Below are 26,438 nucleotides of genomic sequence, written 5' to 3'. Positions count from 1 at the left end.
ACAAAGGGCCCCTGTGTGAGGACGCAGAAAATTCCTCTGGAACACAGGGAAGGCCCCCAGCTGAATTGCATCCAAGGAAGATGTTGCAAAGCTTGCAAAGCTTGTTCGAAGAAAGGAGCCCAGCTGGAGATCTTTTCTTTCTATTCAGATATTGGCCCTGCCTGGGGGTGGGGGTGGGGAAAACCCTTAAAAGAAACCCCGAAAACAGGCCTGAATGCACTTACAAATTACCAGGAAAAGTTAATTCTTGCAACCAGTGTTGGTGCCAACTCAGGCTTATCATATTTAGAGTTTAACTCCACTTGGAAAGAAACTTTGGTTTTCTCCTCATGGAAGTTAAAGAAGATAGGAGGGACGGACTGTCCACCACGTAGTATAAGCTCTGAGCGAAGACCGTCTGCGGCTAAGAGACGGCCTGGCTCAGCTCACCTCAGCCACCTCTGCTCTGGGTCCACCCTCGAGCCCAACACGCTGCCCCCGCCTGTTACTATGAACTGCAGGTCTCATCAAGGGGGGCCCTTAGCGTGGCATTCAGTCCCTCCCCACAGACCTGCATCCATATGTCCCACCATGCTGTCTGTCCAGCACCCACAAGCCTTCCCCTCTACCTCCCTCACATCCTTCCCCTTCTCCAGACCACTGGGTCTGGCATGTCCTGGGCTTTCGATAAGTGTCAGTGCCCTTCCCCCTTCTTCTCTTTGCCCCCCTTGAACAGAAATTCCCCTTCCTGTTATAGGTACTTCCATTCCTGATCAATGATAGATCCTTTAACAAAAGCCAGAAAACAGGGTAGTGATGCGATGAAAGAGCCAGCCCTCTCCTCCAGTGCGGGGGGGCAGGGGGGGCAGCCTCTTCAGCAGCCTACCTATTGCCTTTTGGAGATTAAGAACAATGAGAAGAATGGCGACTGCCATCTTTGTGCTTCTGCCGCTTGTGTATCCCAATCCACGACCCACACTTTCTCTACGCTGCTCCTCGCATCTAAAAAAAACAAAGGCCCAGAGAGGTTGAGAGACTTGCTTGAGGCCACAGAGCTAACAAGTAGTGGTGCCAAAATTCAAACTCGGGAGTTTCTGCATTCTCCAGAACTTTTTCCTCCTTCCACTATGCAGAAGTGTTTTCCCAAAGACTCACAGAGTCTGGTCACCAGCAGCATTTGCTCCCAACATCCGTGCGTGGTCAAATAGGATCAGGGGACGTAAGAAATGTCCTTTACTAGCTCCCTGGGTGGCTCCAGTTGAAAACTAAATTTCTAACAGAGTAAAAATTCCTTTCCATGTTCAGGTAACTTAGTTGGTTAAACATCAAGCTCTGCAAAGCTTTATTTACTAATAGACCCATGGAATGTGATTCCCTTCAGGGGTTTCGTGTACTTGAAAACACTGTAAAAATCACCATTTAAGAACCTCTGGATCAGCACCATCCAATAGAACTTTCTGCCATGGGGAACACGTTTTATGTCTACATTGCCCAATATGGTAGCTTTTGAGCACTTAAAACATGGCTGGCTGGTGTAACCGAGGAGTTGAACTTTTAATGTATTTAATTTTAAGTAATTTAGCCACAGGGGGCCAGTAGTTACCATATTGTACGCAAAGCTCCAGAATATTCTGAATGGCTGGTCCCCACATTTTCATAATACTTTGCCTGTAAGTTCTGTCATATCACTGGGTCATGATTATTAGTGTTTTGCCCACCTGACTAGGTTAGAAGCTTTATGTCTTATCCCATCTGCTGTGATCATCTGCTAGCACATGGCCTGGCCCACAGTGCTGGATGTTGAATAATTAATGTAGGTTAAGTACATGGATCTGACTCCACTTTCTCAAAAGCATCGTTGTTACTTCTTGCTATCAGCTTACCCTTTCTTGAGATTTTGCTCTTATGACTAGTTTGATTCCCACATCTTCAAATGAAGCCCAGACTGCTCACTTGTGACCACATTTTTCTTTCCTCCAAGGAAAACCCTCTTTTTTTTTTTTTTTGGAAAAATCACTTTTTTAGCTGATTATTTGGGGTATTTGCCTCTGTTTCTCTAAATGAATGCTTCTATTACCATGTCTTGGTTTTCTTTTCTGTTTTAGACATTATCTTCCATTATGGAAGTGGATTTAGCTTCCATCCCCTGCCCCACGGCACCTAAGAAATGTTCCCAATCCCCACTGTGTACCTCCTCCAGTTTTAGTTTGGTGAATCTCTAGTATCTACTAGAACTCTGTAAATGCTGTTCACAGCCAGTCCAGGTATAGAATTACCGTTCCCTTCCCACATAGCTTTTTCTCTGGAGTCATAAATGGCTCATTTTTTCAGTATTTTGCATACTTCACTGATTCAACCCCCGAATTCTTTTCTTACTGTATGTATCTGTTCCTTGGGTTCCGGAACCCAAAGTGATTCTATCGATTTCCTCTCTTAAAACTGCCTGGAGCCTTCTTGCCTTGTCCAGTCTGAACAAGCTGTCCTTGTGTCTGTGTCCACTGCTGGCATTCTGGGATCTCGGCCACCATTGTCCTGGGGGACACATTTGTCCTTCTCCTGTGCTTAATGTCCTCTTTCCTATATCCCTTGCCTCCCCTCTTAGTTTACTACTTCATTTGTTACATTTTCTAATAGCTTCATTCCCAGAAGGGGAAGGAGTGTGAATGGTACATTTTTTGAGACCTTTCATATCTGAAAATATCTTTATCCTACCCTCTCATTTAATTGGTCGTTTGGCCTGGTTTAGAATGGTGTGTGTGTGTGTGTGTGTGTGTGTGTGTGTGTGTTTTTAAGGAGTCTAAAACCATTCTGATCCCCAACTCTTTAGATATGATCTGGTTTTCTCTTTCTAGAAGCCTATATAGGATCCCAGTTCTGAAATATCACAACGGTGTGGCTTGATGTTGAGTCTGGTTTTGATTGTGTTGGGCGCTTGGTGAGTGCTGTCATCTAGAAACTCGTGTCCTTCAATTATGTGACGTTTTCTCAAATTACTTTGTTGATGAATTCCCTCCCTCCTTTTATTTGTTCTTTCTTTTTGGAGCTCCTGTTACTTGGATGTTGGACCTCCTGAACTGGTCCTCTAATTTTCTTTTGTCTTTTCTATTTGATTTTCTATAACTTTATCTGTTTTGCTACTTTATATGAGATTTCCTCATCTTTTTCTTCCAGATTCTCTATCGAAATATTCATCTTTTTTTTTTTTTAAGATTTATTTATTTATTTGAAAGAGAGAAAGAGAGAGTCTGGGGTGGGGGAGAGGGACAGAGAGAGAGGGAGAGAGAGAGAATCTCAAGCAGACTCCCTGCTGAGTGCGGAACCCAACGTCAAGGGGCTCGATCTCACCACCCTGAGATCATGACCTGAGCCAAAATCGAGAGTCAAACACTTAACCAACTGGGCCGCCCAGGCGCCCCTGTTGTCTTGTTTTAACTTCCAATTTGGTTTTCTTCTCCCTACTTCTAGTTTTAAGTGCTTTTTTGTTGGTTCATTGGCAGGTTGGGTGCTTTCAGTCTGTCTTTCCTGTTAGAGACTTTCCTCAGATGTCTGGAGGACAGCTAGACGGTGAGTGCCAGCATTCCCGGAGCCGAGCAGGGTAGCAGGCTGAGGCTCTCTGTGCTGCATGTGCACACGTTCACTTAAGCCCCAGTTTTGGATTCAGCACCCCTGCCCGCTGCTGTGTGTTCTCTACTATGTTCCTAGTCCAGAAACCCTGCTCTACCCTTTCCAGACACTGAACTTACATTCTTCGGATGAGAGAGAGTGGAAACCACCCCAAGAGCTGGGCAGGCAGAAAGAGATTTAGGAACCTAACTACTTCTTACACACCTTCCAAATCATTCTGATTCTCGCCCTCCCCTCTTCGTCCCTACTATCCAAAGCCTTTAAGGATTCTGCTAAATTGGGCTGGTTCCTGGCTTCGCACACTGCTGATTTCCACACTGCTGACGTCACATCCGTGGGCTTTCTGTTTTTATTGACTGTTGCGCTCCCTGGGAGCATATGTAGCGTCTTCTTGTTTTGTCACGGGAGGTGGCTGGCTGTGCTTGTCCTGCCTGCACCTTTCTCTTACCATCTCCCCACCCATCACTTCAACTCAGTCAGCTAAATGGTGAACTCGGGCTCTCTCAACTACTGCAGCTGCTTCTCTTTCCACCTGCCCTATTTGTGGAACCACCATTCCTCCCATTTGTCGGCCTCCAAGCATAGGAATAATTTCACTAATTCCTTCTTTTGTTACACAAATCCTTTTGTCACACAAATCCAGATCATGGAGATCTGGCTTTTTTTTTTTTTTCCATAAAACTCAGTACATATCTGTGGAAGTCCCACTTTGTATTCCTTTTTGAAAAAACAAAGACAATGTGATCATTGGACTCAAGGAGCTTCCAGTGAGTGGCAGGGAGAAAAACAGAAACTGACTGGTAGATGATGATAATGGTGATGATGGTGATGGTGGTGATGATGATGGTGATGATGATGATGGTGATGATGATGGTGGTGATGATGGTGATGGTGACGATGGTGATGATGGTGTTGATGATGGTGATGATGGTGATGGTGATGATGGTGGCTATGATGATGATGGTGGTGATGATGGTGGTGATGGTGATGGTGATGATGGTGGTGATGGTGATGATGATGATGGTGGTGATGGTGATGAGGGTGATGGTGATGATGGTGGCTATGATGATGATGGTCGTGATGATGATGGTGATGGTGATGGTGATGATGGTGGTGATGGTGATGATGGTGATGATGATGATGGTGGTGATGGTGATGAGGGTGATGATGGTGGCTATGATGATGATGGTGGTGATGATGATGGTGATGATGGTGATGGTGATGATGGTGGTGATGATGATGGTGGTGATGATGATGATGATAATGATGGTGATGGTGATGGTGATGATGATGATGGTGATGGTGACAATGACAATGAATGAAAAATCATAGCTAACGTTAAGATTACAGTTTGTGCAACACTGTACTCCATACTCTACTATGTTCTTTTTTTAAAAAAAAGATTTATTTGAGAGAGAGAGCATGTGCGTGCACAAGCAGGGGGAGGGGCAGGCAGAGGCAGAAGGAGAAGCAGGCTCCCCGCTGAGCAGGGAGCATGATGCGGGGCTCTATCCCAGGACCTGGGATTATGACCTGAGTGGAAGGCAGATGTTCAACTGACTGAGCCACCCAGGCGCCCCTATATTCTACTATGTTCTTTCACTTAACCCTAACTACTCTCTGAAAAAGGTACTATCATAATTGTTATTTTACACATAACAAAACGGATAGTGAGGCAACATAACTTTCCCAAGACACTATATATAGTAAGTGTATAAACCAAATTGCTAAGAGAAACCAGGGCCAGTAGAAATCAATGCCTAACTCAAAAACCAAGGAAACCTTGAAAAAATAGTTTTCCAAATTTGCTCTTTGCTTTGGATTTCTCTTTGACACCACCACACCAGGCTCTTTTCTTCTCGTCACTTAATTCAAAGGATCAATTCTTAGCAAGTCTCTCCGTACATAACTCTTGTAATTTTCCCCATTTGCTGCTAGCTGGTGAGGCTTTCTAATATATTGCTACCATCCTGCCATTTGCTGCTCGAGAACCTACTCCCATCCCCAATCATGTCACATTTGGCCTTCTGTGCCTACTTTCAAGGGCACCAGTAACCTCATCACATATGCCATTTCCATCCCCAAACCCACAGCATGGGCCTTTCCATTGTCTTTGTACAAGTCATATTCTTTCCTACCCTTTTGTTTTTATTAAAACTGTCCTTTCTAATTTCTACCACCTCTCATGTCCCTATTTTTCCATAAAGCATTTCCTGGCATCTCAACTACACTGGGATTGCTGCTTCTCCTAAACTCCCATGATACGTAGAACTGAGTAGCTTTACTAATCACTGGGTCCTCACCATGTACAGCCCAGTGTAATGTCAATGCTATCTTGCCCAGCAAATAAATTAGTCACGTACCTATGGCACCAGCAAGGCAGGTGTCCCAAAATATTTTCTTTTGAAAGAATTTATTTCAAAAACTCATTCTGGGGGAAAAACAGAATTTCTTTGAAGTGTCTTATTTATGGTTGTTGTTTTTGTTTTGATAGATGGTCTTTATATAAGTGCTTAGAGGTGATAAAATTTTTACTCCATCTCTGGATATTCTCAGTTTTCATCTTAGAAGGTTCTTGGGTAAATGGACCATGTCTTATACTCATAAAATATTCATATAATTGAGTCTAAGGCTGACACTCATTTAACATAGGATATTATTGGTAAAGTGTATGCGTACTATATTCCCGAGATAACAAACAATAATTAAAATACCATATTTCATTGAATATTAGATGTCATAGATTATAATATGTACTATTATTTTATATACCACAAAAATAGAAAATAATGCCACCAATTTAACCATAATGTGCCAGTGATTGTAAGATGCATTTCAGTTTTAGAAGTGTTAAAAGGCAGGGTATCAGGGTGGCTCAGTGGGCCAAACAGACAGCTCTTGATTTCAGCTCAGGTCATGATCTCAGGGTCCTGGGATGGAGCCCCACGTCGGGCTCCCTGCTCAGCGGAGAGTCTGCTTCTCCCTCACCCTCTGCCCCTCCCCCTGCTCTCACACTCTCTCAAATAAATAAATAAATCTTTTTTAAAAAAGTGTTAAAAAGCAAATGAATACATGTACGTCTTAGATTTGATTAAATATGTACACTGTTTAATAATACATTGGCATTAAGCGTCTTAAAGTTTTCAATGATACTTATAACTCGCACTGTTAAAAGATATGCCATGTACCATCTATGTGCAAGTCACTGTGTCAGAGGATGCCACATGTGGCTAAACAATGACAAAGGCATGACCCCTCCCTACTACAAGTTTACAGTCTAATGGAGGGAACGTTGCATAAGTGAATCACTATAATCCAGGGCAAATAGTGATCAGAGCCATCCAAGAAGTTAAACATTCTATAGAGATGAAAAGAATGAAGTAATTACCTTTAATGGGGATTTTTAAAATAAACCTTTATGGAGGAGATGGTACCTGCAATGAGGTGTGAAGGGTCAGAATTTTGCAGATTATTAATGGGCAGAGAGGCATACCAACTGGGAGAAATAATATGTGCAAAGGCATAGAAACAGGAAAATATAAGCAAGTTTAGAAAGAGCAAAAAATCCAGATGGTCTGGAAGTAGGAGTAGCTGGGGAAGTTGCAGAAATAATCCAGCAGAGCCACTGGTGCCATATTGTGGAAGGCCCTGGGTGCCTAGCTGAGGTCATTAAAGACTGGGTAGGCAATGCAGAACCACTGCAGGCCTCTGAACAAGAGGATGGCTTGTTGAGAGCTGTTATGCGTGGCTGGCTCCATCTCATTCTGTGGATCCCAGTCTAAATGCTCCGTCTTCAAGGTTCATTCCCCACTCTTCATAGGTTCTCACCTGAAACTCCAAACTGCCACATCCAGCTGGTTTCCTATGAGGCACTTGACACTTGGCAAGTCCACCAACCACATGGCAAGTTCCACGTTCTTTAAACACCAAGCAATCCAGAATATTCCCTCTTTTGCGTATAGGGCTATGATTTTATAAGGGGACAACACAGTGTCCCATTCACTGCAGTTTCCTGGTGCCTGGCACACAGTAGGAATTCAATTATTTGTTCACTAAATAAGACTCCATCCTTTCCCATCTCCTCTTTGTCCTGTTCTCTCTACCTGCAAGGCCCTCCCACCACATCTCACCATCATTATGTTTCCATCTACCATGGTTTCTCTCAAATTCCAGTGAATGCCTGCTTCAGGTGCTGCTGGCCCCGGTTGTACAACCCCCTAGCCCTTTAGTGTGTGTGCCTCTGATGGCATAATTTGTACCCTGCATAATATTTTAGTGATTTGTAAACTCCTGATATCTCCTTGCCCTCCACAACCAGATGGCTAGCTCCCCAAGGGCTTGCCTTTCTCGTGTCTTCCTTACCAAGTAATATTTGAGTTGAATTAGGAACACTGTGGTAAAAAATTAAGAATAATAGAAGCATGGGGTGCCTGGGTGTCTCAGTCAGTTAAGTGTCTGCCTTCGGCTCGGGTCATGATCCCAGGGTACTGGGTTTGAGCCCCGCATTGGGGCTCCCTGCTCGGTGGGGAGTTTGCTTCTTCCTCTGCCCGTCCCCCTGCTCGTGTTCTTCCTCTCTCAAAAAAATAAATAAAATCTGAAAAACAATAATAATAATAGAATCATGTGACATTTGGGCAATGTATTCGATTTTAACAAATTATTAAGCAATAAGAAATAATACTGAGTGAAAACACATTGCTGACAAGAAAATGAAAATGAATTACCAAAAGGATATAAACATTCTGATATTATATGACAAATTTGAGGCAGAATTCATGATCTCAAGAAGTGATTTACTTGGGAATGGACTAAGAGCATTTCTTTGAAAAAGTTGTGTCCATATATAAGTGAATTATTCTAATAATCACAGAAAAGTTGGTAAAAATCTGAACATTAGCTTTACTTTCTCAAATCTCACATATCATTAGTTTTACTAGGCAAAACTATTTTCTAAATTATGAATTTTATTAAAATATTGTACATGTATTCATTGAAATTTGGACTGTTTGATATATCTCCTGGAAGCAGATTCCTTGAATTATTTTTCTGTTTACTTGAAACTTCACCCATCAGAGAAGAGGCGTATGGTCATGTGATGTTTATTAAATAACAACTGTAGTTTTCTGTTATTGAACAATTACAGCATGCCCAGCATGTGATAGACTGCTTACGTGTTGCGCCATTTAAATTTCACTACAACATTATTTTATAGAAGAAAACACTAAAATTTGGCTGGATTGTTAATTGATTGCTGATAGTCAGCAGCTGGGCTGCAGACCCAGGCCTGGTGGGTTTCAAGACTCTGTGTTCCTGAGCCAGGAACTCCATTCCCCCACAGCGCTGCCTAGCCCCCCCTCGGGACACGCTGTCTGCTGTCACTTTCAAGGTGTGGCTTGGCTGGGAACAGGAGGCAACTTGCAGACTCAATTTGCAACTTTTTTTGTTGTTGCAGGAAGAGAAGTTAAACTTGGAGAGAAACCTAATGGACAATCTCCACAACAGGTAAGCTATTTTCTTTTCTTCTTCATGCTTTGGGAAAAAGGTCTCTTCTTTCCGTTTTCCATTAAATTTTCCACTACTCAGTCTTTCACTACAGTTTTTATTACCAGAAACATTAAAGCCAGTAAACCAAGCAATCCCTAAAGTCTGTTTCTTTCTGGCTTCATTCGGGTTTGAGTAGAATGTCGTTATTTCCTTTTTACTTGTGTTGTTTCGGTATACAATTCTAGAGCATGTGAAACGAGCATGACCCAACTAAGTCTTCACACTGAAAGATTTACAATATGAGGAACTGAAACAAGGTGGCGGAACATCGCCTTGTTTGAGCTTAGCTAGAAACATGCCCATCAGACAACTCAAACGTATTGCCACTCAGCCCGTGTCCACAAGTGGCTGAAAAAGCACAGTGAGTACTCATTTGGGGATTGCAGATAAATTTTAGCAAGTTAGATGAGTTAAAGCAAATATGGAATCCACAAATAATGGGGATCAATTAGACCCATAAAGCAAGTAGATTCCCAGGTACCTGGGAAGCTCTGTGTAAGTTTGATATTTTTATCATCATCATCATTATTATGTGTTATTAAATATCCTGAGGGCATTGGGCACCTTTGAAAAGCTTTATAGGCAGGGAGAGTGATATGATTCAGATTTGTGTCCTAAAAAGATCACGTGACTTCTGTATGGCCAATGTCTCGGGTGGATAATGTTGTGGGCAGGGCAGGGCAGTGCACATGGAGAGAAGAGGGTGGGTCTAAGAGAGACAGTGTAAGAGGCAGCATTCCTGCATTCATGTTGCATTCCCCCTGGAATGTGGTTCAGAACTCCACCAGCACCATTATCTGCTCCCCTTTGCCCACAAGCCTTTCTTAGTCTTCCCAAGATTACTAAGGGGCTCCTTATGTAACAACGGGTGACGCATTTTAATCGTGTTAACACGAGTCATCTGCTTGTATGGTTTTTTTTCTTTAAGATTTTATTTATTTATTTGACAGAGAGCACGAGCAGGGGGATCAAAAGGCAGAGGGAGAGGGAGAAGCAGACTCCCCACAGAGCAGGGAGCCCAACATGGGGCTCGCTCCCAGGACCCTGGGATCATGACCTGAGCCGAAGGCAGATGCTTAACCGACTGAGCCGCCCAGGCGTCCCCTAAATCACGTGGTCTTAATAGGAACGCTGAGAGATTACATGTTACTGTGTTCCCCATCTGATGGCTGGCAAACTGAGAAGTTAACGGGCTCACTGGAGATCACCCAGCTTTGAACAGGCCAATCCAGATTTTGACTCCAGAGCCCATTCCCATAATTGCAACACTAGACTGTCTTCTACATACTAGATTTTCAGGTGTCTTCCTCCTCTTCTCCTAGACCTCCCATTGATTTTATACATGTTCTTTGGCCAGTCCTTCTGGTAATGTGGCCAGAAAAATCAAAGCGATCATGTGCTAATGCCAAGGGCATCTCTCATTTTTCTAAGCAGATACCCCACTAAAGATGGGCGATGCTGAGCTTCCTATGCAGCTTGAACCAAAGTCAGTAGGTGAGCCCAGCAAACTGAGTCGAGATGAGTTTTGTCCAATGATACTGTTACCGTGGTGGTCAAGACTGTGCCAGAAGGGGGTCCCCTGAGCGCTCGTGAGAAAAACAACTACACGCGTTAAGTAAAAACACATCATCTTCATTTCAGATTTTAAAAATCTTCTCGAATAAGCTCTATTCCTATTATTTGAAGGTGCTCCAGAATGCACCTGTTCAGATTCTTGGAAAGTAAAAGCCATTCAGAAGGTCATGGTTTCCCCCTCATCTTCAGTTGGGTCTGAATCTTGGTGCCGTGGTGATTATCCCTGAACAGCACTCTTGCTTTGGTTTTCAGAGGCATGGTCTGTTGGTTCGTCAACCAACAAGATTCTACCCAAGGAGCAGAATTTGGGGGAAACATCTAATTCCACATCATTGATGAAAATCTGTTATTTTAAATGAGATTATGTAGATATTAGTTGGGATCTGTATATGGTCCCGGTCACTTTCTCCTCCGAGCTGTCTGTGATAACGTGCATTGACTTCTTCAAGATATACTTCGGAAGCACTTTGATAAGCACGGGGGTGGGGGGGTATCTGGATTACCAACGCTTAGAGTTTTAGATGTTTGTCTTAAGCTGTTGACTTGGAGCCTCACCGAAGCATTTAGGGGCATATTACAAATCAGCTTCCTGACACTATATTGATGATGGGGAAAGGGTCCGTACGGCCGGTGCCTATACTGATAATAGGGAACAACTTCCTTATTTTACACCCGTGAAGAACATCTAGAAGTGTACTTATTAACCACCATCACCCACACCCATCGACGATGTTGAGTCTTTCCGTGAGATTACTAAAAATAGCAGGAAGGGCCTTGTGCCCCTCTTCCTTGTCCAGCGGCAGTTTTCGAATACGCCCTGTATAGATGCAAGGGGGGCTCAAGAGCTTGGAAGGGAAGATAGAGACTTGTAAGGAAGTTACATTGTACAGGAAACAGACTGATTTGTGGTGAGAAAGGGAAGAGAACTTGATGGAGATGATGGAGGGGCTTCAGTCCCTTCCCCAACCATTGACATCCCCCATGACGGGCCCTGTGTCAGGTGTGCAGCAAGCAACAGCATGCGCTTTGGAAAGTACCGGTTTTTGCGGAGTCTGATCCTGTCGCCGTGTAGTCTTCTGTAGCTTAGCTGGAAAGCCTTTGACCAGGATGCTGTTTGTGTTAGGCTAGGGCCAGTCACAACCAGGAACCTCTCCTTTCAGACAGAGGGAAGTTAGAGTCAGTGCTGGGAAACCAACTGGTGAGGCCACACAGCGATGGTCAAGGCAGGAAGACAGGAGCACCGTAGGGGGAGGGGCAGAACCGGATGCTGGGGCAGTAGCTGAACCATGGAGGGCTGAGCTGTTTGCATCCAGGACTGTGAAGGAGATGCGGCCAGTGCCAGGATGGACAGGATACTGTCCAAGCAGAGAGAGAGAGAAAGGGAGAAATAGCCTGGCTTCTCCCATCTTCCCCCTCTGCTCTTCTACCAGCACCTTCCATGGGTGGGACCCACCCAGATCCAGAGGGCAGGGACTCCTGAGCATCGCAGTGCCCTGGGACCCGGAGCCAGCAGCAGTTGGCAGGCACGGATCTCACAGCAGACAGGCAGTGGACCAGCCCACCGTCGTAGATTTGTGCCAGTTATTTCCCAATTAGTGAACCTTAGGTGGTTCAAATTGATCCCATATTTCTAGACACTTGGTTATTTTAACTTTTCCCTGTTAACAACCCCATAGAGAAGGATAATAGACCGAATATAATTTTAGAAAGTGTTTAAAAGAAAATCCTGGAAAACAAGGTTTTTAGAAACTTAAGAAGATTGGAAAACTGCCCCAGTTGGGGATGGGATTAGGAACAGTGATGACAGGTATGAGTTTTGACCAAAATTAAGAGGCCTGGACTGCCTCGGTATCCTTACAGCAGTAAAGCAGCCGTTCTCGAAGTGCGGTCCCCAGAAAGGAACATCAGCATCACCTGGGTGCTTGTTAGAAATGCAAGGTATCCGGCCCCATCCAGGCCCAGGAGCCCTCTGCTGCCCGGTGTCCACCAGGATCCCCACACACACCCCAGCCTTGATTCTGTAATGAATAACATCGCATCTGTTCCAAACAGAAGCCTGCTCTTAGGAGTTTATACCCCAGAGGATAAAGGCAGAGCTACTCAAACTTTTCCCCTACAGCAGTTCCCACCAAGGGTACGGGAGGATGGGGGACTGGTGAGGGATCTAGAGGGGTGACCCAGGCTAACAGACGTGAAACTTCTGTATGCCTTCTGTTTAATTCCAATAATTCATGCAGTTTTTGCCTTTTCAAACACACAATATTCTGAATTTATTTTGTTTTTCTTTTTTTTTTTTAAGATTTTATTTATTTATCTGAGAGAGAGATTGAGAACAAGTGGGGGGGGGGGAGCAGAGGGAGAAGCAGGCTCAGGGAGCCCGACTCGGGACTCAATCCCAGGACCCTGGGATAATGACCCGGGGCCAAAGGCAGACACTTCACTGACTGAGCCACCGAGGTGCCCCTCAATTTATTTTTAAATAAAAATAATGAGCTTCTTCCCCCTAAATGTTCAAATTGATCCATGTGTTACTTTGTGGCTTATCTTCGCTTCCTAGTTCATGGCCACGTACCCTCATCTGAAAGACAGATCCCCAAGACCAGCTCACACATGGGCTAGCCCGCAGGATCTGGGGGGAGCACGGGATGGCCACGGCGGAGAGGTGGCCACGTGGACAGCCCAGCAGCATCATATCTAACCTGGGGGTGTTTGAAGGAACTCCACTCCACAGGCTCCTTCCTTCCTGGCCACTTCCACAGAATTATTGTGCAGACGTACAGGTGGGAGGGAACAACCCAGACTCTCTGATCTGGGCGTCTGACGAGCAGTCACTCTGTCAACAGTGGTCTCTGTATGATTGCGGGAGCCTTTTGACCCCACCATGATGTGGCCAGAATAAAGCTCGTGCAGGGCCAGGGTTGGAGGAGGCCCTGCCATATGGTGGTGCCACGGTCACCGAGACTTAAAGGTGACGGTCCACGATCTGAAATATTTACCACATCACCTACTCCCTAACTTTGCCACGCGTCAAAGCACCTACAGTATTTATGCCCTAAACCTTGTCTCGGGGTCCTTTCCCATACCGTCCCTCCCTCTATAATGTAGATTAAACAACCGCTATGTACTGCCATCTGGTGGTCACAGAAGCAAGCACACCAATAAAATTCTGTTCGAGCCCAAATTAAGAGGATCCAGAGTTCCTTTTGCAAAAGCTACTGGATCCCCCAGCTGCTGCTTGCTGTGTAATCCAGAACCTACCCAGACAGACGCCAGGAAATGTTAATAATAATGAAAATTAGAACAACAGCATTAATAATAGCTACACTGTACCACTGTCTAACTTACATCCATTTACTTATCTATAAAACAGTGGTTCGCGCCTTAAAGGATTGTTTCAAAGTTGAAATTCATGAGTACATTAAATTTCTTAAAACAGTTCTTGATGCATAGTAAACACGAAATGTTACTACCTATTATAAGTATTAATAAGTATTGGCAGTATGCCGCACACTGTGGTAAATGCCGTACGAACTTCTAGATCATTTAATGTTCAAAACAGTCCTGGTGAGGGGAACAGTTATCCGTCCCATGTTGCAGATTCGTCAGCTGAAGGTTGAAAAAGCTAAAAAATTTGCCTCGAGGTCACAAAGCTAATAAGTGGGGGAGGGAGAATTGAAACCGGCCACTCGGAGCCTAGATTGTTCCTTTAACCACCAGGCTGAAATGCCGGTGTGGTGTGATGAATCGTCCCAAATGCTTATCTAAATCCCGTCCCGCCCCACACAGAGACCCTACCACCACCACCACACACACATTCAAGACGACAAGTTCTCTCAGGGAGCACCCGGGTGCCATTGTTTCCCCAGAACCTGGTCCGGTGTCTGGTATGCACTAGGGATTCGTTGGAGAGCCGTGGAATCAGTGGAGACACCGTGTGATGACTGTGACCATTCATGAAACATCTGTCTTAAGGACAGCAGACTAATGACCACATCCGAAAAGAAGAAATGGTGCCAGATTTTGAATAGAAGGAAGGGCCGTAGAAATGTGTTTTTTTTTTTCCAAAAATTGTTTTTTTAGATTTTTTTTTAATTTTATTTATTTGACAGAGAGAGAGAGACAGCCAGTGAGGGAACACAAGCAGGGGGAGTAGGAGAGGAAGAAGCAGGCTCCCAGCGGAGGAGCCTGACGTGGGGCTCGACCCCAGAACGCCGGGATCAGGCCCTGAGCCGGAGGCAGATGCTTAACGACTGTGCTACCCAGGCGCCCCCGTAGAAAGGTTTTTAAGATCTATCAGAGAGATTGCGATTTGCCAGTCTATGGACTACAAGGAGAGAAGAACAGAGTGACGTTCTCGCTGTTGGACAAGTCTTGTTTTCCCACATTTCACACGGACACCAAGGATCCTGTGGCCCCGGCAGCAGTAAAGCTACGGGACCAGGATGTGGCTTGTTCCTCAGAGTTCATGCAGTGGACAAACCACAGCAGTGTAGACACCCTCCTCGGGTGAATGTACCGGCAAAGACAGCCTTGGGAAAGGCCAAGGAGGCAGCCCTCTCAATAATAAGATTGGAGTGAACAGCCTTTCATCAAGAAATACCCGTTTCAACACTGACAGTCATCCTCAGAGACTGACTGATTCCTTGGCTCCTGAGAACTTAACCTCCAGCCCCGTAGCCCACACGTCCCCCTCCCCCATTCCATTCCAGGGGGGAAGGGGGTCCAGCCGCACACCTCCTCCAGCCTCACAGGGTGATCTCTGAGATGTGAGTCCTCACCCCTCCCAGGAGGCTTTGCTGTTACACAGCCTCTCTCCCCTGGGACTCCCTGGAAAGAGGCTGAGGAGACCTCTGCCAGAGAGCCGCACACATGAGGGAATGAGCCAGAGAACTTGGGGCCTGAGGGAGGACCAGGAGGGGAAGCTTATTGTATTCGGTCAGGATCATGGGCTGGGGCGAGTGTAGACCCGGGACCCAAACACACCTCAGCAGTATGGCCCTGGTGTAGTTTACAAGCCATTGAGAGAAACCTCGCCTGCACCAGCATCCTCCTGGTGCCTGCCTTGCCTCAGTATTCAAGGGGGACAACTGTGTGTACACCGAGTCGAGGAGGGGGTCATGAGGGAAGTCCCCTTTCTTCCCTGAGTCACCTTTTAGGGTATCAGATTTGGAGGAGAGCTTTGAGGTCGTGGGCTCCTTTTGCAGATAAAGAAACTGAGGGAATCGGGAGACCACAAAGTTTCCCACGTCTGTGCAATTGGTGATGGAGCTGTTGCTCACACGTCACTTGGCCTGGCTGGTTCCCCCCAGACACCAGATGACACTTCCAGTTTGAGGCGCAGAACTCCCCCTGAACTAGGACTGTCGTTTCAACCATTGTTCTTCCCAAAATATGTCACAAAACACAAGTCTTGTTGGTTGTTAGTAAGTCTTTTATGGGGGGGAAATTCTGTCATCAAGTAATTTTGGGAAATACTGAAGTCAACAAGGTGAAATAGTTCTTTTTCATAACCACGAATGTGTTCATCTTTAATCTTTTTTTTAAAGATTTTGTTTATTTGAGGGGGGAACGAGTGGGGAGAGGGAAAGAGGGAGAGGGAGAGGGAGAAGAAGGCTCCCCACTGAGCAGGGAGCCCTAGGCAGGACTCGATCCCAGGACCCTGGGATCATGACCTAAAGGCAGACGCTTAACCAACTGGGCCACCCAGGTGCCCTTCATCTTTAATCTTTAATCTCTACTGTTCCCAAACCTATCTGACCAGGGACCCCTTTCTGAGGAGAAAAACCTACCAACACGTCTTTGCACATAAATATCCCACCAAACCCAGTTCTGGGTGACACTAACATATGTCATAGCACGTCAGCTATTGAAGATTTTATTTATTTATTTGAGAGAGAGAGAAGGAGGGGGAGGAAGGGGAAGAGAGAATCTCTAGCAGACTCCACACTGAAGGCCGAGCCCAACTCACGGTTTGATCTCACGACCCTGAGATCACGACCTGAGCCGAAACCAAGAGGCAGACGCTTAAGGGACCGAGCCGCCCAGGCGCCCCGCACATCAACTATTGAGAATGTATAAAATAGGCTGTTTGATGGTGCTAAGACAGGTCCTCATATAGTCTTTCAGGTTCTCCAAAATCAGCCAAGCTCAGCGTCTTCAGGAGAAAAGGAAACACGCCAAGAGTTTTCAAAGGCTGTCCAGAAAGGAGGAAATGGATTGTGTCATCTTAGAGTTTAGCTTCTTGTCCCTTTTCTGTTGTGAATTCAGTCGAAGTTGGGTAGGCCGTCTCTTATTTATCCCGTAAAGCACCTAGCAGTTTCTTCAGCACCTGGCAGTTATTTTCCTTCATTCCTCTTGAGCCCAGGAACTCAGTACCCAGAAAAGACTCACTAAATATTTGTCAGCTTCACCTGCTGCCTGGGCTGCGTGAAATCCCGACTGTTTCGTAGACACTGGCAAGTTGGTGTTTCAAAAACGGAGCTGGAAATTTAAGCGTTTAATTTTGTGTCTCCCTCCCAAGCATCCCAACTTCGATCAACTCAGACCATGTCCCCGCAGCTGCCACTCCCACCTGTGGACTAGAACCCTCGCAGTAGAACACCCTTGACCCTGGGAATGGCCCAAAGGAGGCTTTGCTGCTTGCCAAGCCGTGAGGGCGGAACCGAGTCCCACCCATCTCTCAGCTCCTGCGCCTGGCTCTTTGTTCTGGACCAGTGGGTAGTATGGTCTTGGAAAGAAGCAGGCCCCATGTTGGAATAACTTAGAAAATCTACTCATCCTTTATTCACTCACAGCGATCCTGCACCAGTCATTCCTTCATTTGAATAGCAAGTACGAAGAGCCCCCTGTGCGCTGGGCGCTGCCGTGAGTCAGGCATTGCCTGCCAGGAGCTTGGGATGGGAAGGGGAGGCAGACAGCTGAGGACACCAAAGCATTAGTCCCCTTGAAGACAGGGCAGTGGAGGACCAGAACCATCCCTTCGTGGCCTTCGGCATTCCGGTGCCTGGGACTGGCTATTCAGGAAAGGTCTTCAGAACGTACTCGGAATAACTAAATCCAGAAAATATCGGTGGACTTTTGGGGAGCTCCTTTCCAAAACCTTTTCCCCTGTGCTTCCTCATAGGGAATATCTTAATATCAGTGATGTCCCGTCGGTGTTTGGTTCTAGGCCAGAGATACGCAGAACAAGAGCTGACATTAGATTGGTGCTTTTTTTTTTTAATTTCCCACTTTTTTTCTTTTAACTTTTCATTTTGACATTACATCAGGTTTACTGAAAAGCTGTCAGAAAAGTACAAAGAACCTTCATATACCGTTCCACTCACAGTCCCCAAAAGTTAATTTTTACCACATTCGCTTTATCCTCTCTTTCTCTACGCACACACACACCAATTTTCTTTCTGAATCATTTTAATAAAGTACAGATACCATGCCCCCTCCTCCTTAATACTTCCCTGTGTGTTTCCTAAGAACAAGGACGTTCTCTTATATACCCCAGTGCACTGATCAAAGTCAGGAAATTAACATTGACTTAATACTGTTACCTAATCTGTAGGCCTTATTCAGATTTCAACAGTTGGGTCAATCATGACCTTTTAGCAAAAAGCGTATGCATTTCATTTGGCCATCGTATCTCCTTAGTCTTCTTTAATCCAGAATGGCTCCTCAGTCTGTCTGTGTTTTTCGCACTAGCACGTTTTTTCAAGAGTACACACCAGCTGTTTTGCAGAATATCCCTCCATTTGGGTTTGAGAGATGTGGCTTCACTCTTCCAGCCAGGTTACATTCTGTTGGCAGGAAAACCAGAGAAGTGATGCTGCGTTCTCAGTGCGTCCCATGGGGGGCCCCTGGGGCTGGTTAGTCTCGTTGATTGTGGGCAGTGTTCCCTTTGGTTATCGGAGGCAGGTGCAGCGTGCCCGGTTTCTCCACTGCCCAGATACTGTTTTAGCCTTCAGCATGTGGCGGGAAGATGCTTAGACTAACCATTCTGTTCTCCTCAAACTCTTGCCCACTAGTCTCAGCACCCATTGATGATTCTTGCTTGACTCAGTTACTGTTACGATACACTGTTGTGGTCCCATTATTCCTCGCGTGCGCACGCGCGCGCGTGTGTGTGTGTGTGTGTGTTAGCTGGCTGTCTACTTGTAAGGCAGAACTTTCCCTTTTTAAATTTCCATCAGTGTGGATTCATAGGTCCTCGTTTTATGCAGTGGGTTATAATCCTTAATATCGGTAGTATTTATTATGATACTCCAGTTGTTCCAGATTTCAACAGTTGGGTCAGTAGAACCTTGCAAGCTGGTTTCTCTGTCCTTTGACCTGCCTCTGTCACTCTTAAGGACCGTCACTCTTCCATGGCAGCCTTTGGCAGCCGGGTGGAGCCTCTTTCTGTATCTCAACTTCCAGATGAATACTCAGTGTGTCTGCTGGTTAGAAAACGGACTCCCATGGTCTTGCCATCTCCCCCCACCCCCACCATGCCCCCACTCGTGGAACAGGATTTTCCAGCCAGAAGACTTGACTAGTAACTGACAGAGCGTTAGCGTGTCCATCCTCAAACACAGGACTGTTTAACTTCAACACAGAACACAGGGCAGAGTCAACCCCCAGCACAGGACTCCGGGAGCGGGCGGGCGCCTGCGGTGGGTGGACATACCATCCTAATGGTATTTGCTTTTCCCCTGTGCAAACCAGCTGATGGTTGCAAAGGATTTGCCCTTTGCTTCTCTGTTGCTTTTTTATACTCCAAAGAGAAAGCAAATTTCGATTCTACTAAGTAATAAAAGGTACCTGACAACGGAGTTCTCGCCTTCCAGCTAGCTCTTGGGGGTGGGGGACAGAAAGCAGGTAGACTGCCCATTTGGAACTCAGTCTCACTTCAAAAGAGCACATATTCTGCCCCAGCCCCGCCCCCTGACCCCCATTTCCATGCGTCACACCGGGCAAGGAATATTGCCTTTTCTGTCCTGGAAATGGGAGAGCTCCTCGCTCAAAGCCAGATGTGGATGTGGAAGGGACATAGGAAAAGAGAAAGAAATCGGATTTGTCATTAGGAATCTTCACATAAGGAAGGAAATTGTAGATAAGGGCAGGCAGGGGTTGGGTGTAAATACATTAGTCCCCACCCTTTCCGTCCGCGGTCACACAGCCTTGGACGCAGGAGTTGCCTCAGTGAGGGAAGGAATGCCGCTGGGCAGGGAAAGCCCCGGGCAGGTGCGAGAAGGCCGAGCCCTGACCAGGAAGAGGCTGTGTCCGCTGGCCGGAGAGGCTCGGAGCATGGCCCTCAGGTAGGAGACCAGGGCCGGAGGAAACCCATGCGGTGTGCCCCGAAGGCCAGCGGTGGGGGGGAGCAGCCAAGCTAGACACTTGCTCTTGAAAGGGGAAAACCATCAAAACATCCTTCACGTTCCATGACTTTGAAGAAAAATAGAGATCCTGTGGTTTTCCTAGGGGAGGAGGGGCACCTGAAAGCCGCAGGTGACTTGTAAATTCTAGAGTGGCTCTCCAGCTGGCCTCTTAAATCTCAGCAGCCACTGCATTTCCGTGTCAGCGGCTCACGGGCCCAGGCCGGGGCCGCAGAGGCTGGGGGCTGCGGCCTGGCCAGGCGTCCCCACGGTCGGCCTGGGTTAGCCTCTGAGACCTGAGAACACAAGGTGTGGCTCAAGGCCTGACCCTTCCTCACCTCCTCCCTTCTCTCCTCTCTCTCCCTTCCCTCCTTCTTTCCTGAAAACCTTCCCCTCCTACACCTCTTGAACTCCCCATCCGAAAATTGACCTCCTTGGTATTTTTACGATGATTAATATTTCACGATGGCTTCGATGGCATTATCATGACCCACAGTCTGCCCTCTCTCAAAAACTTCAAAGCCTGGTTTTTCCTTTTTTTTTTTTTTTTTTTTTTTTGCCACCTATCCTCCTGACTGATTGTGTTTTTAAACAGAGTCCAAGATAAGTAAAAATACTGCAAGTAGGCAGAAGGGCAGCGTTTTTGAGCAAGGTGGGAGAGGGGGGGAAAGGGGGAGCGGGGCTGGTGGAGGGGAGGAGATGCACGTGGTATTTGTTATCTCTCCTGTTTGTCCAGCTGATTTGTGAATTATTAGCAGAAAATAGGCCTAAGTGGGAGCAGAGACTGGGGACAAAATTCCGGGCTCTGGAAATGGGGTCATTTAATTGAGAGTGCTTTGAAGAAGGAAATGCTTGTACACACAAACTACTGGCCAAGGTCCCAATGATCGCTCCCCCTGAGGAGTTTCTGTGGCACTTGGGGCTTGTATCTGTCCGCTGGTTCCGCAGTTGACAGAAGTATACCATTTGGCCCCTATTCCCGAAAACAAGTATTACTTGGTGTTGTGAATACGTTTGTTCATGTGTGTGTGTTGTGGCAACTAGATTTTATCTCTCTTCAGTGCAAGGTCTTCATCCCCCTTTTTTTTTTAACATGCTGTGTCCAAACAGGTCTGAGTAAGAAGTAGGTGCTTCTTGTGAATACTAACTCATATAATCTCCAGCGACGCCATCGGGTAGACATTATCCCCATTTACAGATGGAATAGCTGAGGCCCAAAGTCGTACAGCCGGTCAGAAGCAGAGCTGGGCTCCGAACCGTATAGTCCACGTAAACCTCCCCGTCTCCAATCTGTGATCACATCTGCAAAGACTTTCTTTTTTTTTTTGGTTGTAAGCAGTAACATTCACAAGTTCCAGAGATTAGGATGAGGGTATCTTTGGGGGGCCATTTTTCAGCCCTCCATGGGAGGTTATTTGTGGATTGTGTAGGGCCGGTAAGATTACCCGTCTATAATCTCTTAAAGAGCACCGGTCATGGGGCGCCTGGCTGGCTCAGTTGAACGGCATGCAACTCTTGATCTCGGGGTCGTGAGTTCGAGCCCCACATTGGGTGTAGAGATTACTAAAAAAATAAACTTTAAAAAACAAAAAAAGAGCACTGGTCATTTTCTGTGTGGGTAAAGGCTTGTGAAGCAGTTGTGAAGGGCATCCTGGGAATTCAGCCATGGCTGAAAGAAGACAGAAGAGGGGCCGGGGAGGCAGCGAAACAGCCCACAGTGAATGATCTCTCCCTGTTCCCAGTGCGCACAGCTTACAGAGACGGAGGGACCGGGGCTGTAGCTTCTGTCATTGGCTTGTCTTTCTAAAGGTTGTAGGTTTTAGAAATGGGAAATGATCGAGAGGTTCCTCCACACCAGCGTTTAGGCTCTTCAGAGGAAAGATCAGAACATGATCAGTTCTACATGGAGGGAAGATTTGAGGCAGAGGGCAAGCATCAGGAAACATGAAACTTGGAAAGGGGCAGGTGGAAGATAAAAGAAGCACAGAGCTGAACCCACCTGCTGCCAGGAGGGCCCCAGGGGCATATCCTGGACCTGTAAGAGCTTAGGACCTTAGCCAGGTGTGGCCCCATCATGGGAAAGGCAGCCCAGGTGCAGTTTAGTCCTGGGTAAAGCTTGGAAGGATGACTGCAGCTGTAACCGCCTTGGGTGTCTACCGTGGAACACACAGGTCAGCCACCCTACCCAGATGTCCTTAAATACTTGAGTAGCTAATCCCCTGGGTGAGGAATCCTCTCTGCTCTCTTACACCTCCCGCTGGGGCACGGTGGCTACACCCTGGTTGGGTTCCCGCGTCCCCAGCACAAAGCGATGAGATAGGAAATGGCACGGATCCTTTTCAATCCTGCCTTTCTCCCCCTAGCATTCTTCAGCCTGTGTTGCCTCCTTTGCCAAATGGAGACGACGCAGGTAACTCCCAGGGTTGGCAAAAGGGCTTGGCACAGAGACCGGAGTCAGGAGATGTTTGAGAACTCTGAATCCACAAATGGGATAAATGATGGGGTTCCGGGAACCATGGCCTCCCCGACGCGCTTGTTATCTTTTTGCCAAAAATTGTGACTCGACAGACTTGGGAGTATCTAGGGAAGAGAAAGCAAACGTAATTCCTATTCACGTGTCATTCACTGTGTTCTCTCCTTTTTTAACTTTCTTTTCCAGATGGTAACAAAAAATAATCCAGATGGGGTGCAGGTGCTGTAAAATGATACAAAGGTAACTTTGAAAAAATGACCTCTGAGTGGAGGAATGTGGGATGACCATGGGGGCCCTTCCAGAGACCATGCGTGGATTTCGTGCATTTATCCAGCTTGGGGCATGGCCAGTGTTGCCAAGAAATTACGACTTTGGAACTGCTTTGATACCATTTAAGAGGACAGGTGGCCTAGATTGTTAAACTTGTTTTGCTCACCGCTCAGAGCACGTTGGGAACGACATCATGCTCTGCGAGCGAATCTGGTTGAGGTTGAATTTCCAATTCCCCAGAGAGCTTCAGTGCAAAGAAAAGCTTGGGTTTCAGAGATGGTGCCTGACATGGCATCGCTGAAGATAAATCACGCCCGTCACGTTCGTGTCTTTAATTTTGTCCAAATTCTATTTCAGAATAGTTTGGATCGCATGAATAGAATTCTACACAAAATAAAGGGGAAAACTTAACCGATTTGCTTCCTTCACAAGTAACACTTTTTATTCTAGTTCTCCGTCTGTAGCTAATGGCTCTATCGTTTATTCACATGTATGTGTGTGTGTAAGTTCCATTCCAGTGTAATCACAATGTGATGGTAGGCTTTATTCAAAAAACATTTATTATGATAAATATTTATTAGAAGTATCATTCATGTCAGTCCAGACTTCATATTTATTGTTTTAACGACTGCACAATATTCCGTTAAGGGGATGTGCTTAACCACCGAGTCCCCTGTTATTGGACATTTGTTTTATTCCCCTGTTGGGTTGTTTTTAAACTCCATGAATCACTTTGTACTTTACTCTGTTCCGTGCTCTCTTGGATCTCTTCTTAGGATCTGTTCCCCGGGGTAAAACACGTTTACACCAACTCTGTCTAATTGGTTTAGACACACGTATAGGCTTAACGGACTAATCACAGAAATTAACAGGAATAGAAGGAGGCAGAGCCTGTAGTAGAAAGTGTTAATGATGGAAGTTAGTGATTCATAAAGGTAGAAATGAATAAAGTGAATGAGTGCTTAGCCTGACCTTCATTCTTGTCACCCCCAGCTATCTCTTTGATCCGGTTCAGGTGCCCTCCCCTGGCTATGTCAACGAGGTGAACAGCTGCAAGGTGGATGAAGGTGACGCGGGTAAACTGAAAGGCAAACAGAGCGGCCAAGTCCTCGTGCACAGAAATGAGCTGCAGAGCGAGGGCCTGAAGAGGACGGCCAGTAGAGGCAGAGCCTGCGAGGGGCAGGAGCCCCACCGGCCTCCTCCAGGACCGCCCCCTCAGGGGGACACCGTGGGGGGACACTGTGTAGGCAAGGCTGGCAGTGCCATCAACGGCATTGGCCCCACCCTCGCCCCCCTGCAGCCCACTGGGGAGCATGGGCCCCACCAGGGTGACAGGGGCTCCTGCATCACTACCGTGAACAGCGTCCCCCCAACTCAACCCTTCCCGGAAGGAGGGGGCCCCAGACAACAGGACAGTGTGCTGCCGGCCTCGCAAGAGACCCAGGTCGTCCGAAATGGGGACTCCAGAGCTACTTCCAGGGCAGAAGGTCCTGCCTTGCAAGTACAAGACGCCTGCCTCCAGATACCGCCCCCAGATTACCCTCCCTTTCGGGGCTCAGCTGTAGACAGAGCTGATCGGGAAGAAAAGGACTGTCTTTCCCAGAGCCAGACTGAGGAGGAGCCCCTGGCGGGAATTGCCCCCGGGGTGGCGGAGCACGGTTTGAATGTGCCCTTCCCCTTGAAGAGAAGCTGGGATTCGTTACATGAGGCCGTGGCCACAGAGGGCGTAAGTGTCCACTTTAAAGAAGAGGGTGCTGCCCAGGCCGCGCCCGTGGTCGATTCGAGAACCGGGTGGGAGGAGGCACCTGGCTCCGCGGGAGAGCCGGGTGGGGACGCTGAGGACGAGGATGCGGCCGTGGCCGAAGCCCTTGCGGCCCTAGAAGCAGCTACCGCTGGAGAAGACGTGGATGAGGCAGAGTAGGGCCCTGAGCGGGTGTCGCGGCGCGCGCGTGGGCTGCACGTGCTCCGTGGACAGAGCTGGCGTCCCGGGCAGCCTCGCAGGTGCTTTACGTCGGCGTCTGTTCTGGTGACCGCGGGGTCCGCGCCAGGCCACTTGTTGTTAAGTGTGGGCAGCACCACTGTGTCGACGGGCTGGCACTCAGGACGCCAGAATAAATCCGAGTGGCAACGTGCGTGTGCCCGCGGCACATGCAGGAATTAAACCGCCTGTTCGTCAACCCTCCGATCTCCCTCCAGACCATCTGGGACAGATGTTCTTGAGAATGCTCAGAAATCCCAGCGCTGAATACCCCCTCCCCCCAAGGGCACAGAACATTCTGTTTGTAAATTCTTTGTCTTGCTTTTGAGAGGCAGACATTGTACCCAACCTGGAAAAGGTAACTACCCTCACTGAAAAGTGCCTAGTGTGTCCCCAGAGCACTGCTTGCCTTCAGGGACAGTCACCCAGGGAACTAATAACTAACCACTTGTTTGACATCGAGTGAAGCTCAGCAGCTTTCAGGATGGAGCAGAAGCCACCAGTAAGCAAATGGTTAGTCATTAGCTGTGATACTAAGACACCTTGACCTTAACTTTTTTACATTATTACTTTTTAATCTCCTTTGGGATTGGGGAGGCCAGCCAAAAGAATTCTGAAAACTGCTTGTGTTGTATTTGAGTTTTAAGTTCGTGAGATTGGGAAGAGCAAAGAGATGGATGTTTCATGCCACTTAATGTCTGATTCTGATTAAAATATAACAATATATGTGTCTGTCTGTCGTAACTCAAAGGTGGTTCTAATTTCCCAGACTGAGTGTCAGTAAGCCTTGATATTTCTTTCCATTTCGAGAGCTGCGCTATGGAGTTACAGGTGAGAAGAACCCAGTCCGTTTGCTGAGAATGGCTTTGGCTGTCTGTCCCTGCCATTCAAACTCAGGACGCCACGTGCTCCGATCTCACCTAAGGATGAGCCGCCGGCCTCTCTGGATGTCAGCCTTCTAATTTATAAAAACAAGAACTGCCATTCTGACATGACTCAGTGGAGAAGTTAGAGGATGGTCCAGTCTCTAGAAAAATACGAACATGGAAGGTGCTCTCGTATGGCATTTCATAACACAGGCTCTGAAATCTGACTGACCTTGGTTTGATTTCCAGCTTTGCCACACGACCTTAGGTAATTTATCCCGTCCCTTAAGTGAGAATGATGGTATGTATTTGTAAGGATTAAATGAGATTATGCAAGTGTTTATCCCAGTGCCTGGGACACAGCAGGCACCCAATAAAATGCTAAGTCTTATCTGTTAAAACAAATCCTTGAAAAATGGTTTTATGTCCTCACAACTGAAAACTCTAATACTGTCAAGTATCTATAATGTCATCACTGCACTTTGGTAATCATTCAAATAAAAACATGATTTCTGAGCTTCCCAGCATCTTTAAGGAGGGCACCCTTACAAATGCTTTACAGACATACTTTACCTGGGTTTGTTTGGTGACATGCCATCTCTACATACAAGGTCACACCAAGCGCTTAAAATACAAACTGTTGTCCTCGCTAAGTGCATTGTAGGTAGATTTGCTATTGTACTTAATACACCGGATGCTTCCTGTTTGAGAGCGATCCCTTCAACAATTTCCCAAAGCGTATCTGTTGGGATTAGGTTCAGCTGCATGTGATAAATGGCTTATAT

The 26,438-nt window shown here is 46.6% G+C and overlaps 1 protein-coding gene across 1 annotated transcript in view; it reads left to right on the top strand.

Moving 5' to 3' along the window:
• Positions 1 to 25,511, top strand: part of CUNH4orf19 (chromosome unknown C4orf19 homolog) — a 65,918-nt gene extending 40,407 nt beyond the window's left edge. The window contains exons 2-4 of the mRNA XM_008701378.2: positions 9,056 to 9,105; positions 22,726 to 22,779; positions 23,803 to 25,511. Coding sequence (XP_008699600.1) covers positions 22,748 to 22,779; positions 23,803 to 24,730 — 960 coding nt within the window. The 5' untranslated portion in view covers positions 9,056 to 9,105; positions 22,726 to 22,747 and the 3' untranslated portion in view covers positions 24,731 to 25,511. The remainder of the gene's footprint in view (positions 1 to 9,055; positions 9,106 to 22,725; positions 22,780 to 23,802) is intronic.
• Positions 25,512 to 26,438: the final 927 nt, after the last annotated feature.

The sequence above is a fragment of the Ursus maritimus genome, unplaced genomic scaffold, assembly GCF_017311325.1.
Source record: "Ursus maritimus isolate PB19 unplaced genomic scaffold, ASM1731132v1 scaffold_8, whole genome shotgun sequence".
Classification (NCBI taxonomy): domain Eukaryota; kingdom Metazoa; phylum Chordata; class Mammalia; order Carnivora; family Ursidae; genus Ursus; species Ursus maritimus.
Note: the sequence above shows the minus strand (reverse complement) of the source record. Positions and strands in the feature narration are given on the sequence as shown.